Source organism: Mirounga angustirostris, unplaced genomic scaffold (genome assembly GCF_029215605.1).
Source record: "Mirounga angustirostris isolate CCGP_5_RB_7025 unplaced genomic scaffold, mMirAng1.0.hap1 SCAF_3, whole genome shotgun sequence".
In the NCBI taxonomy this organism is placed as follows: Eukaryota; Metazoa; Chordata; class Mammalia; order Carnivora; family Phocidae; genus Mirounga; species Mirounga angustirostris.
In genome coordinates, this window is record NW_026991711.1 from 10251451 (window position 1) to 10265070 (window position 13620).

The 13620-nt window shown below is 39.6% G+C and overlaps 1 protein-coding gene across 1 annotated transcript in view; it reads left to right on the forward strand.

The window, feature by feature from the left end:
• The window catches only part of NALCN (sodium leak channel, non-selective), a 312103-nt gene that overhangs the window by 51183 nt on the left and 247300 nt on the right, over nt 1–13620 (forward strand). Inside the window, exon 7 of the mRNA XM_064585923.1 lies at nt 3585–3739. Within this exon, the coding sequence (XP_064441993.1) occupies nt 3585–3739 (155 nt within the window). The remainder of the gene's footprint in view (nt 1–3584; nt 3740–13620) is intronic.

The window sequence follows — 13620 nt, forward strand, 5'->3', positions numbered from 1 at the left end:
TTTGAAACTATGGAGATGGATTTGTCTGCATAGAGAGCATCATGAAAAAAGAGAGGAGGCTAAGGACCAAGCTCAGAGTAACTCAGGCCCGAGGGCCAGTTACAGGAGGAGAAGATGGAAAAGGAGAATGACCTGAGAAACAGGGACAAAACTAGCATCTTCCAAGCCAGCAACACTGCCTCTCTGTCTCTCCCTAACCACAACTGGGAAAGGTTTTCTGTTTTTACGGACTTGTGTGATTAGGTTGGGCCCACCCAGATAAACCAGGATGATCACTCAAGACTTTTAGCCTTGTTCACATCTATAACCTTACTTCCATTTGCCATGTAACATAACATCTTCAAGTGTTCCAGAGATTAGTATGTGGATATCTTTAGGGGGCCATTATTCTGCCTACCACCAAAACAACCATGTGGAATGCTGCTTAGAAGTCGTAGAAGATGAAAACTGAAAGTGTTCCAGTTGGATGGGGCACGTGGAAATAAACTAGAGCAAATTCAGTGGATTGGAGATCATGTAAATGGGCTAAAAATTAAGTCAGAGGGATTAGAAGTAGATAATTTTTTTTCAAGAAATCCAACTGTGAGTAAGGAATGCAGGTCTTGAAATCCACTTAAGCATGAGTGAATATTAGGCCTGGAAGAATCATTGTCTGTATTTAGAGTTTGGCTGCTGGTTAGCAAGAATTCTACCCTCCCTAATTCCAGAGAGCCTCTTGTGTTCTATCATGAATATCTGAGGGAAGATGAACAAGGAAATAATTAACATTAACAAATAAAAATAACACCTGGAAGATAATTGTTAACTGTGACAACGAAACTAAGATGAATAACAAATACACATTCTGAAACTCTTGATGTTTATTTCCACTTTTCAAAAGAGTAATCATCATGTGGTTTTAGATACATGAGTTCCAGGGCAATTAATCATCTAATAAATGTGTCTCTAACAAGCATTTGCTAATAGCTTGATGTTGGCAAAAATAATATGTTTCAAATCTGCTGCCTCTGAAGCCAAAAGATTTCAACATAATATCTGTGCTGGTGAAGTTTGTGCTTGAAATGAAAATCAGTGTTAATATGAAAGAAACAAAAACTAAATCAAATAAAAAAGGAAAAAAATACTCTAATACTTACAAACCAGTGAAAGCATAGTCATAATAGGTGACAATTATTGAGTGATTGACTAATTGCCAGTGCTATTTCGGGAGTTGTACGTTAGCTCATTTAGTCATTAAGACACTCCTACAAATAGGTAAAAAGGCTATCCCCATTTTAGAAATGTGGAAACTGAGGCAGCACACACCAGGACTAGAGTTCCAATCTAAGCAGTCTACAAATTTCGAGATACCAACAGCAGTCAGTAACACCTGATACTTGCCGTCTGCCGAGTACCCCGTTTTAAGTACCTTACAGACCTAAGTCACTCCAGGTTTGCCAGAGTCCTGAGAGAGAGGCATTTCCCTGCCATCGCCTGAGGAAGAAACTGAGGCACAGATAGGGGAGGCCACATATGCAGTAGAGGCGAAGCTAGAATTCACATCCAGCAGACTGGCTCTGGAGTCCAATTTCCTACCCAAACAGCTGAAAGGTGATGTTTTTTTGAACTTTTTCATGGAGACAGTGCTTTCTTAACCATTGCTGCTGTTGTCTTCTTAAAGTCTTAGAAATGAAAAAAAAAATTAATTTCGATGGGCTTCCCTCTCTGAAGTTCACCTTCACCTTTCTTAAGTTAAGAATTGGGTGACCTATAAAGTTTCTTTCAGCTGCATAATCCCGTGAACAAAATGCTGTCGGTATCATGTGCCTGAATTCCTTCTGTTCTTCTGACAAGTCTTTATTGTGTTTTTACATGTGTTTTAATTGTATGCTACATTTTATGATCGTAATGATCACTGATTGTTTATAATAAGCATTTATTGAGCATTATTGTTATTATTGAGCCTTTCTTTATTGTAACATGCTGGGTGCTAGGCTGAGTGCTTTCCTTGGTTTCCTTTACTTAATCTTCACACAGGCTTTGCTTCTAATTACGGTTACTCTCCCTAGCTGACAGACGAAGAAACTGAGCTTAGAGACATTTAGAACTTTGTTCAAGTCACACCAATCGTAATTGGCAGAGCTTGAGATCAAACCCAGAAAACCTTACTCTGAAACTCTGAAGCCCAGTTCCCTTACCACTTTGCCCCAATGTGTGGGTTCCACACCAGAAACTCAGACCAGACATGAGCAAAGATTCCATTTGCCATGTAAATTTAGCTTACATATAAAAAGGTGAAATGAAGAGAAATACATGATATGTCTGCCTAAAACCATCTCTCTCTGACATAACCAAGTGGTAATTTCCACAACAAGACCTTTCCCCTGGAGTTTTGCATGGGGGATCCAAAGGAGCAATTTAACGTAGGATTGGGAACAATTCTTTAAATACTTATTCCCCGAGCCAGCAGACAGATTATTTCCTTGAAGCTAACAGAATCTGAAGGAACACACTTGAAGTGTCTGAAATGCAGGTGAGGCTTTTAGAGCTTTGTTTATGACTGAGACAGAACTGGGTGAAGTGTCACCAGGCCTGGAGTGTGTATGTAAACTCATGAATGTGTGTGTGCACGGTGACCTCATGCAGGTAATTGATTTCAGAGAGTTAGGTGTCAGACTCTAGAGAAAGCATATTATATACAGGGAAGAAAGCAGCCAATTGAATGTAAGAGGGTATTAAAGAAGAAATATGACCCAACACGTCTGCCTCAATTGGGCCATAAGCTGAGGGACAGAGACTGTCCTGACGACGGTCCCCACTTAGGAAATGCCTAGAAACATCGAAGTAGTGGGAAATGAGTTGTAATAAAATCATGGATTTAGAAGGCTTGTGAAATTGTCTAGCCTAAACTTTGGCCACTGCACAAGCCACGTGAATTGCCTCCGATAGCAGCTATTCGGGGCCCATTTTAAAGGTCAGCCCAGAATGAGATTCCACAGTCGCCGTTCCAATGATGACCTGTCCTTGCTCCCAAGAAAGCCATTACTTATCTAAATTCTTGTACATCAATTTAATCTCCACGTTGCCCTCCAGAACAATGAAACAGGGATGTATCACTGTCCACCTAAATGACCCTCGTGTTCCTCTGCCAACACAGAGGAAGACCAGGTGTCATTTATAAGACTCATAGTAGTCGTACCATATGGAAAATGACTGTCATCATTTACTATTGCTTAGAAGTGGAGAAGTAAAATTTGTACCCACAGGTAGGTTAAGCATTTTGTGAATAACAAGGAAGCCCCAAGCACATTAACATTCCTTACAAATCTACAGGAAAATTCTTTCCTTTGCTTATCTGGGTCTTGGTCCTTAATGACAAAAACAATGATGGTAACAGTATTCTTATAAAGTGCTACCGTGAGGATGAATCGGGTACCATTTGAGAAACGTTTACCGTCATCAGTGCTGTGAACACCATTCGGGAATCATGAATTTTACATCTGTGCCCATACGGAGCAGATGTTAGTGAAGGGTGATTACATTATTCATTTTGATCAACATTTACAAGTGTCGAAATCGGCTAACTTTTTGTAATTTGTTCACAGAAATGTAACCTGGAATAGCTTAGCTATCCCAGATACACACTGCTCACCAGAGCTGGAAGAAGGCTACCAATGCCCCCCAGGATTTAAATGCATGGACCTTGAAGACCTGGGACTTAGCAGGCAAGAGCTGGGCTACAGTGGCTTTAATGAGATAGGTCTGTCTTACCGCTAAAACACATTTTCAGTTTCTTTTTTACAATGTTTATGAAATGGAAAGAATACTTGTGTGATTGATATTTTCTGTTAAGATTGGCTATAGAGCATTTAAGAAACACAACGGCAGATTGTAATCATCTGCCTAGATTGTGATATAGTCTCCCCTGCAGTCTATAAAGTACAGTCTGCTTTTGGGTGGATATTCAGCAGTGTCTGTGGAGAGTGAAATATCCCTGATTTTAGACTATTTTTGATTCTTAATTAGAGCACTTAAAAATATTTCATTGACCAAGGTTCAGGGCTTGTTGACTCAAAGGTAAACAAGGCTTGGTGTCCTTTCGCATGTAACCATACCCTAGTAGGCAAGGTAAGTCTTATGTCTCTGAAATAGTAGCCACTGAGTGAGTGCGTGAGAGCTGGAAAGTAATCCTGGAACAGAAGACAGCTAAGGAAATACTTAATGAATATCCATCAACTGTATAATAGATGCGTGGGAAGTGCTTATACATGAATATGATGTACTCAAATCTATACATTTATTTGTGGCTTGTCCAAGGAAGTCCTGAAATGTGCCATTATATACAGTAATGAAAGCACTTAGCATCTGCCATTTACTTGATATCATTGCATTTATTACAATTCTGTGCAAGTTGTACAAATTTCATTACTGAATCAAAAAAAAAAACAAAAAAAAACCCATGGAATTCTAAACAATTATTCCAGCTTTGAGAATGTCTTAGCCAGCTCAGGCTGCCATAACAAAATACCATAGACTGGGTGGTGTAAATAATGTAAACTCATTTCTCACCAGTCTGGAGGCTGGAAGTCCAAGATCAGGGTGCCGGCATGGTTGGATCTGGTGAGGCCTTTCTCCTTGGCTTGCACATGGAGGGAGGAAGAGGAAGAGGGAGAAAACTCTCTGGCTTCTTCTTGAAGGGAAATAATCCCATCATGAGAGAGCACCCTCATGACTTCATCTAAATTGAATCAACATTCCAAAGGCTCCATCTCCTAATACCATCGCACTGGGGGTTAGGACTTCAACATATGAATTTGGGGTTGGCGGGAGCACAAACATTTAGTCCATAACAGAATCGTTATCAGAATCATTTGAAAAAAAGCAAAAACAAAACAATTTTTCCTTGAAGTGTCAAGGCCCAGGTGCATTTAAGAGCATTTAGACACTCACAGAATCTTAGAGAAAAATCTCAGTGTGTAGCAGGGTGGTGGTTATCTTTGGAAGCCAAATCTGTTTTGTGACTTTTAGTGTGGTTTCATATCTCAGTGGACAGCTGTACAATGGGGGGTTTCCATGGCCAGGGAAGAAAGCATGAGTTCCTTTCAACCCTGATGGCAACTGCTATGAACCCAGCCAATCAATCTTTATGCATCAGGAACAGTGGCTGATAAATCCTCCTCTCGCCCCAGCCTTTAGTGATGACAGCTCCCAGGCGGTGTTATTGCAGGATGGCATTAAGAACTCTGGGCCAAGTACGGGAATTTCGGAAAGAATATGTGAAGGTCTTGCACTGCTTGAGGAATATTTTTCTGGTATATGAACTAAACCACAAGGCTACAGCCTCTGGATGGAATAGAATACTGAACTTGGCCTGAAAAAACACAACAGTTGGTATTAAAAAAAAGTGAACTTCGCAAATAACATTCCTAAATTTTTACTCTTGTATTTTAATATGCCCTCAGAGGTGGATTTCCAGCATTGAATTTAGACAGATAATCTTTCATCCCTTTGGCCAATGACATAATTTTGTAAAGTCAAAAAATTTAGAAGCCAGCAGATGTGGAAGCATTTCAATTTGCTGTACTCTCTTAAACTTATCTGGCTTTGGAATCAATCTTACAGCCTTCCCCTCGGCTCCTAAGAGCAGAGGACTTTTACGCATTACACCAGTGACTCTCAGGGATGAGCAGGAAATCACCGGTGTGGTATGGGAGATGGATATATAGCTTTGGTAAACTGGTGAAACAAGCTGCAGGAATCCTAAGAGCTGGGGCACAGCTAGAACGCACGGCTTCTCAGAGCCAGCAGCTCTTTCTCTTAAGGGGGGCTAACTGGGTGTACCCATGTCTCGTATGGAGGGTGGCCAGCATTCAGTAGGGAGGCTGTCCTTGCACAAAAACCTCCAGTCCTTTCGAATCCTGTTGCTAAATCAAATCACTTCCTGGCCATTTTGAATGCAGCAACTGTGCCTAAACTCAAAAGGCTGCATTATATTCAAGCTGATTCAGCTTTCTTCACTATGACTTCCAATGACTTCAACCCATGTACTCTTTGAGGGAGGGAGTTTCCTCAGAGAGTGTGTTGGCTTGAGAAGCCTGACTCATGGAGAGAACTGCCCTGGGGGCAGCAGGCCCCCACTAAGGCAATAATCTTACTGTTTATTTGCACATTTATCTCCCAAGGATTTAAGCTCCTTGAAAACAGGAAGTACATCTTTTCATCTCCATGTCTTCAGGGCCTGGCACAGTGCCGGCCTCTATAAATATTTACTAATGGACTGAACAAAGTATATGTTCTTTTGAATTTGATGGTGACCAGTCATGTTTGTGTTAGGATATAGAGCCATAATAGAGAAATAAGTTGTTTTCTTGTTGTTCTTTCCCCCAGTTTTGTGTTTTTGTTGGCAGTATTCACTACTCCTCATGACTTGCTTTTCTATACAAGCTCAATTTGGTCTGCTTGCTTCTTTTTCTCAAATGATGCTTGAGTTCAACGCCATTGTATGACTAATGGTTACATAATGAAATGTTAACTTTGTACTATAATCAGAAAATTTTAAAATGGTCACTGTAGTTTGGACTGAAAAGGTCTGTTATTATGCATCTATGTAGATACACAAATTGTGGTATTTTAGATCATCTTTAAAGTTTTTATGGAAACAAAATATAATTTTCCCCCCAAAATGAGAAGAAATTATTTTCTTAGACTCACATGATCATCTCTTTTTGCATGCAGTTGAATTTAAAACAGGTGCCTAATTGTGCATATAAATTTGACCAGTGTACTTTATATGTAAGTAAGCATGATTAATTTAAAAGGAGAACATTTCCTCTTCTTACTAATCAAATTGTCATACAATACATTGAATTGCAACGCATTTATAAAATTTCATTTATAAATAGCTTTGTCTCATTAAAATTTAAAATTGATGATATTGAGAAACTCAATTTTTGAAATATATTAAAAGCCAGAGTCATTAAAGTAGAAAAATTACACAGAGCCCCAACTGTAAAATTGCAAAGTAAAGACACCTTTGCATCTCTGAAATCATCCACTGTCAAGGAGAAACAGAAATGCAATTTCCATATTCAAGGACTCTGAAAAACCTGTGACTAATAAACCACACATCGGAAGGCCAGGTGTCTAACAGAATACTTCCTGAAAGGATTCTGGCTACTGAGGATCTCTAGCAGAGCCAGCAGAATGCTGACATTAAAAATAAAGAATATTCCCAGAGGAGCAGAACAGTCCTCTCTTTGAGCCAGGGAATCAGTGTGTGGCTGACCCTGGGAGCTTTCTGGGACTCAGTGAGGTACCTCAAAGTGGAGCCCTTATTGGGGCCCAGCGGTTGGTAGAGAAATAGAGAAGACGACAGACCCTCAGTCTAGAGGGGCCCCAGTGCTGCTGATCTGTGCTCATGAATACGAGGGGCCAACCGGGCTATACCTTAGGATGACCTTGGGGAGTTTAAAACACACCAATTCTCAAGCACCACTCCTGGGCCAGTTAAATGAAAAACCTTGGAATGATCCAAGGCATAGATGGTTTTTAGAAGCTAGAAGGTGTTCTAATGTGCATGCACAGCTGTGAGCACCTGGACCGAGGCAGCAGTGATACACAGGTAAACACACCTGTCTTAGAAAAAAACTCTCTTCTCTCCAGCAGTGCTACCTGACAAATACCTGGTCCTCTAAAATTGATTTCACAGGTGAGTAACAGTCAAAAAGAATGAGGACCATATCTATAAAAATGCACTTTCAGGTATGTTTAAAACTGAGAAAAAAATCCAAGAGATATAATTTTTAAAATTGCAGAAGAAGACAACCTAAATAGATGGATTTAAAGGGTACCACTGTCTCAGTAGATGAGCAGAGAACAATCAACGCTGAGGCATTTCTTACTAAAGTTGCTGGACTTCAGAGCTAAAAAAAGCATCCAACGGGCATCCAGAAAAAAATGATCAAGTCAGTTCTTTTTCTTTTTTTTTTCCAAGCGACGCTCAAACATGAGTAGCCCTGGGAGGAACCTAGGGTCCCCAGTCAGTTCTAAGGGGAGTCATCAGAGAGGACTGAAACTTTGTCAGAACTCAAGTCTAGGATACAAGGACACAGGGCTTACAAAGTCCTCAGAGAAAGAACATGTTCAGCTCGTTTGGGTTACTGTCGAAGAAGCAAGAACTCAGAAACTTCCTTTTACGTTAATCCTTCTTGAAGACACTCGGCCAATCAAGAAGGATGGATCATGAACCTAGTCTCTAGTATCTCCTCAGTGTAAAAACAAAGCTAATATGACTTCAGGATTTCCAGAGTATAATATAAATATTGCAGCTTATGGTCATGTAGAAGAGCAGAGAAGAAAATCAGGGGAGGTAGTGTAATGATGTTAGTGTCCTTATACTCAGCAATAAAAAATGTATCATCTTATACAATATGTGAATCACGTGATGGAGGTATACGTGTACTTGCACAAGAATGCATTACAAAGTAAAAAATTATCTACTTTAGAAAAAATTCAAAACTCAAAATAATGGCCTTGCGGTTTGGATCACAGCTGTACCACATACCACCCCACATACCACATACTGTGGGGTGACCTGGGAAAAGTAATTAACCTCTTCTGGCCTCAATGTCCTGATCTGTAAGATGGGGTAAAGGATAGACCTCCCTTATAGGGTTGATGTTAGAAGTCATGGAGACACTGCACTTAGGACACTTGGCACAGAGTGAACACCTGATGAGCCAGAAATCAGAGCTGCACTGGCAAAACGGGAATGCGTCTCTGTGTTATTTGAGAAAAAAAAAAAAAAAAAAGACTACTTTAATAAGAGAGAGCAGAGCACAATGCTTTCATGTTAGCCCAGCCTTGTCTCATATTATTTTCTTCTTCCTGCAGCAGTTTGTTCAGGATCTTACAGCAAGGGGGGACAGGAGAGGAGACAGGGACAAGGTGTTCTTCACCTTGCATTCTGTTCCTATTAACTGATATCCCACATTTTATCTCACTCTCCTCAATGTACAGAATTCCAGAGGGCCAATTTTTGGTGGCGTTTGGTCTTCATTAATCAATTATTCTTCTCTTGTTATTCTCAGAAATATAATTCCTTTTGTGCTTTCTCTCTCTCATTAGAATCTTACCCATATTTCGCCATTGAACTTTCTACAGTGTCATTAAGCCTTGTGCCTATACTTTTATTTATCCCTGTGCATTTGAGTTTGTGACCCCGGATTGAGCCACGCGCTGTCTTTTAGCAGACTGCCAACTTCCATAGACCTCAGAAAAGCATCCCTTGGCTCACTGAGCAAAAGCCGCCGCCATGCTATTTCCTGCATGGTCCCCAGCCTTCAGTGGTTGACTTTCTGTCCTCCTGCAAATCTCTGTGCCAAATGGTGATGGAGATGCTGGTTGTTTCTCTGTCCCTCTCTTCCATTTAAATACCTTTCCATCTTTATTTCTGGGTACCTTTCCTGCAGCCCATTCTCAAGGACCCTCGACTAATACATCCTCTCTAGGATGTTAGCCTGTGTACTTGAGACATCACCTACTCTCCACATTCCAAGCCTATGGAGGAATATACATTATTGGAAGGACATATTTGAAGATCACAAAATCTGTTTAGTGGACATTCGCATTCTGTGATTACAGTGAGCGAATGGGGAGGTGGGGAGCCAGCACACAGTGAAAAGGTTTGGGGAATGATGACACCCCCAAAAACTCTACTGGAGGAGTGAAACCAAAATACCCCATCAGTGTACCCTGTTTTGAAAATGTGTCCTGCTTCCTTCCATTTTCTGAGTACTTACCCCACTTTCAGCCAGCCTCCCCTTTCCCCTCTGTTGTCACATGCTTATCCACACGTGGGGCAAACAGTCTGAGACACTGTGATTTTCGGTAATGGGACTGAGAGTGAAACTAGAGGAATTTTGAGCTGGAAAAGATAGTAGTCATGTCCACCCACACAGTTTTACCGAGAGGCCAACTGAGCATCCGAGTGAGCAAGGTCAGAGTTCTAGAGAATTCCACATGGAGGCAGGGCTAAACTCACTTCTGATTCACAGACTCCCACCAAAACTTACCTTCGCCCTCAAACTTTTTACCCATTTCAGATCAATGTTTAATTAAGAATCAAACTTAAAAAAATACCTTGCAATGTTAGTTGTAATCTTAATTTTGTAGTAGAAGGTTAGTGTCACTCACCTTTGGTAAGATGATGCTATAGAAGACAACTAACTATCCAAACAGATGTGATATGCCAGTTAGAAAAAAGCAACAGCAAGTCTATCACACGTGGGAAGGAAATCACAGCAAATGCCATTAAACTGGCAATTTACTTGTCATGATCTTTTAAAAGAGGTAAGAAATTGGGTAGAGCAGATGAGTACAAATCTATTCAGGTTTGAACTCTCCATTCACTGAACAGTCAGGTAAAAACGAAACATGTTCAGAGTTTTCTGTTGGTTTTCTTTTTTTATGTCTTTACTTATTTAATTTTTTTTAACTTTTTATGTTGAACTAATTTTAGACTCACATAAAAATTACGAAATAGTACAGAGTTCCTTTATACACGTCACCCAGAATGGTAACTTCTTGCACAACTGTACTATCTCATTACAGCTAAGACATTAACAGGACACAATGTTATTAACTATAATACGCATCCTGTTAAATTTCACTGGTTGATCCACTGTTGATCTTCTCCTATCTTAAGATCCTACCCCAGATCCCACATTGTACTTAGTTATTAACACCCTAATCTCTTCCAGTCTGTAAGTTTGTCAGCTTTGCCTTTCATGGTCTTGACACTTTTCAGAAGCACGAGTCAGTTATTTTGCAGAATGTCTCTCAACTTGGTTCTATCTGGTGTTTTCTCATAAGTGGAATGAAGTTATGATCAGAATGTTTACACGATGTCTGGCTTCCAAGACGAAAGAGAAGTTGTGTCTTCTTTACTTATTTCTTTGTTATTTCTATTTTTTATTATGTAAATTTCAGGGGTACAGCTTTATAATTAGACATTTGTATACACCAGAGTGATCAAAACATACTTAGTTTTGAGAGAACAACCCGGTATATGACATATAAGGATAAAATTCATCCTGAGAAGTCACTTAGGAAGTAAACAGATATCAGGCATTTCTTGTTGTCATTAGCCTTCAAAGTCATAAGAACAAAACACAAAAGCCCAAATTTGTAAAAATCCATAATAAACTAAACCTGATGGAAACAATTTATATCAGATAGAGGAAGTCCATTAGCAAGATCAAACTATAAACAGGACATTCTGACAATAAAATAGAAAAAATATTTGTTATATGCTTTTAATGTTACCTGGACTGAATGTAGTGGGCTGTTTTCCCTATTCTTTATATACAATAATCAAAGGTAAAGCCAGGATATAACAATCACTGTGTTCTTATGGTGACTAATTGCCCTTATTGTAATTACTGTCATTTCTTATGACAAGTACTGCTTATCATTTATCGATTACTTACTATGTATCGAGCACCAGGCAAAAAGGTTTTCTGTCCGAGGTGTTTTTCATCCTCACAATAAACCCACAAGGGTCATTATCCCCAATTAAAAGTGAGCAGAGTGAGATGAGAAAGAATTGATTCGCCCAAAGTCACATCCGGGCCACAGTTGGGAGCCAAGGGTTGCTGTCCAAGTGCACACAGGTCAAAGCCTGCGTTATCTGTGAAGTCAGCCATGGGTCCCCACCATTCCCTGTGGCTGGTCAGGACAGCTGGTTCATCAGAGGGTCTCGTTATGAGAGAGGAAGGGACATGTCTTCCAGCGTAACAACCCACCAGACCTGCTGCCTTCTCCTCCCATCACCGTGCCTCTGGGACAGAGGGTTGAGTGTGAAGGAGGGTGATGGTGACGTCCACTGCAAACTGAGGGCCATTCGGAGCGGGTCTCTGGCTTGGCATCTATCCCCCCGCACACTGTGTGACAGAGTTGGTGCATTATAAATGTGATTTTTATGTAAGAATTGAAATATGAAAGAATATACCTGGGAGGCAGTGCAGTTTTACAAGATAATTTATCGAGCTATCAACATTTGGGCAAGGATTTGAGGCAATGGCAGCAAAAGCAGGAAATATGCTTTTGATACAAAATGAGATGATAGAGGCTAGAGATGTGGGGGAGAACACTGAAAGCAAGAAAAAATATGGTATTTGGTATATTGCAATCAGGTTCACACTTACTTGAGCTAAATTCAAAGTTCCATTATGATTTATGTGCTTTCTGTATGTACTTTATCACTGTGTGCATTAATTTCTTCTGCATATTTGAATTTACTTTTTCTTTCCCTTTGATATATGGACATTTAATTTTGCTTTCTAAATACTGCAAATTAAGCAACAAGTTTGCTTAAAGTGATTTTGAAAATGCATATTAATTCCTTTATTAGCTATACGACATAAAAAGTATTTACCTTATTAGTCCTTTCTATTATTAAAATTTTAAAGTTTTCCTTATATGCCTTCTTTAAAATATTAGGTAGAGGGGCGCCTGGGTGGCTCAGTCGGTTAAGCATATGCCTTTGGCTCAGGTCATGATCCCGGGGTCCTGGGATCGAGTCCCACATCGGGCTCCCTGCTCAGCAGGGAGCCTGTTTCTCCCTCTGCCTCGCTCTCTCTCTCTCTGTCTCTCATGAATAAATAAATAAAAATCTTAAAAAAAATAAAATAAAATATTAGGTAGGAAAACTACAGGCCATCGGCACCACAGAATTTAAGATGTGGATTTGGGATGCATATACAAATTATGATCTTTGAAAATTCTTTTGATGATAAATTAATGGGCCTTTTGATAAAATGAAAAAATTTAGAGTGACGGTAGCCTGCCAGATTCTCATATACTCCTAAGTCACTTCTGAAGAAGGCTATTATTGGTACTGGAATTCGGGACTGGTGGTTTTTTCCAACGGGAAATATATTTTAGCTGCTATCCACTTTGCGGTATTTTCCTTATTTGACTTTGGGTGGTATTGACTACAAGGTACAGATTCAGCTCCCTGTATGAGTCCTAGATCAGTTTTATTAAATATTGATGAGAAATAGCATCAGTGGTTTCTTTCATCACTGGTAGTGTTCTGTGCTTGAAACCTCGTATCTTGCTGAACTGGGATTGCCCATAAAGCCACCTACACTGATCTAATGTTTCAGTTTTAATACAGGATTTGCTTTACTTTAAAATTCTCCCATGTTTTTTTTTTCTATCAGCATTCCATTATTTTTATAATTTGTCTCCTGTTACATCTGATATTAAATATGGCCATAAAACGTGATGAAAGAAAATGACTTTTACTCAAATCCTACTAGAATGTGAATTGAACTTTGCTGATGATGCTGCTAAACACTGATTCGTAGATTTAAATGATGTTAAACTGTATTTCATGCTGCAGTATGTGGTGTCAGATGAAAACTTTACAAATGAATAGATAAAGGGAGTTATTCTGTATCTGTAACTATGATTTATTGCAGAATGTACATAGTTGCAAAAAGCCACAGTAAAGACTCATTTGTAAACTATGTAATTGAGATTTATAATACTTTGTGGAAAAGCACTGAAGGCTTGTTTCCCCTGCATTAATCTCGATGTGCAGCGTTGCTCCTGGAATTACTTATCGATTTTTAT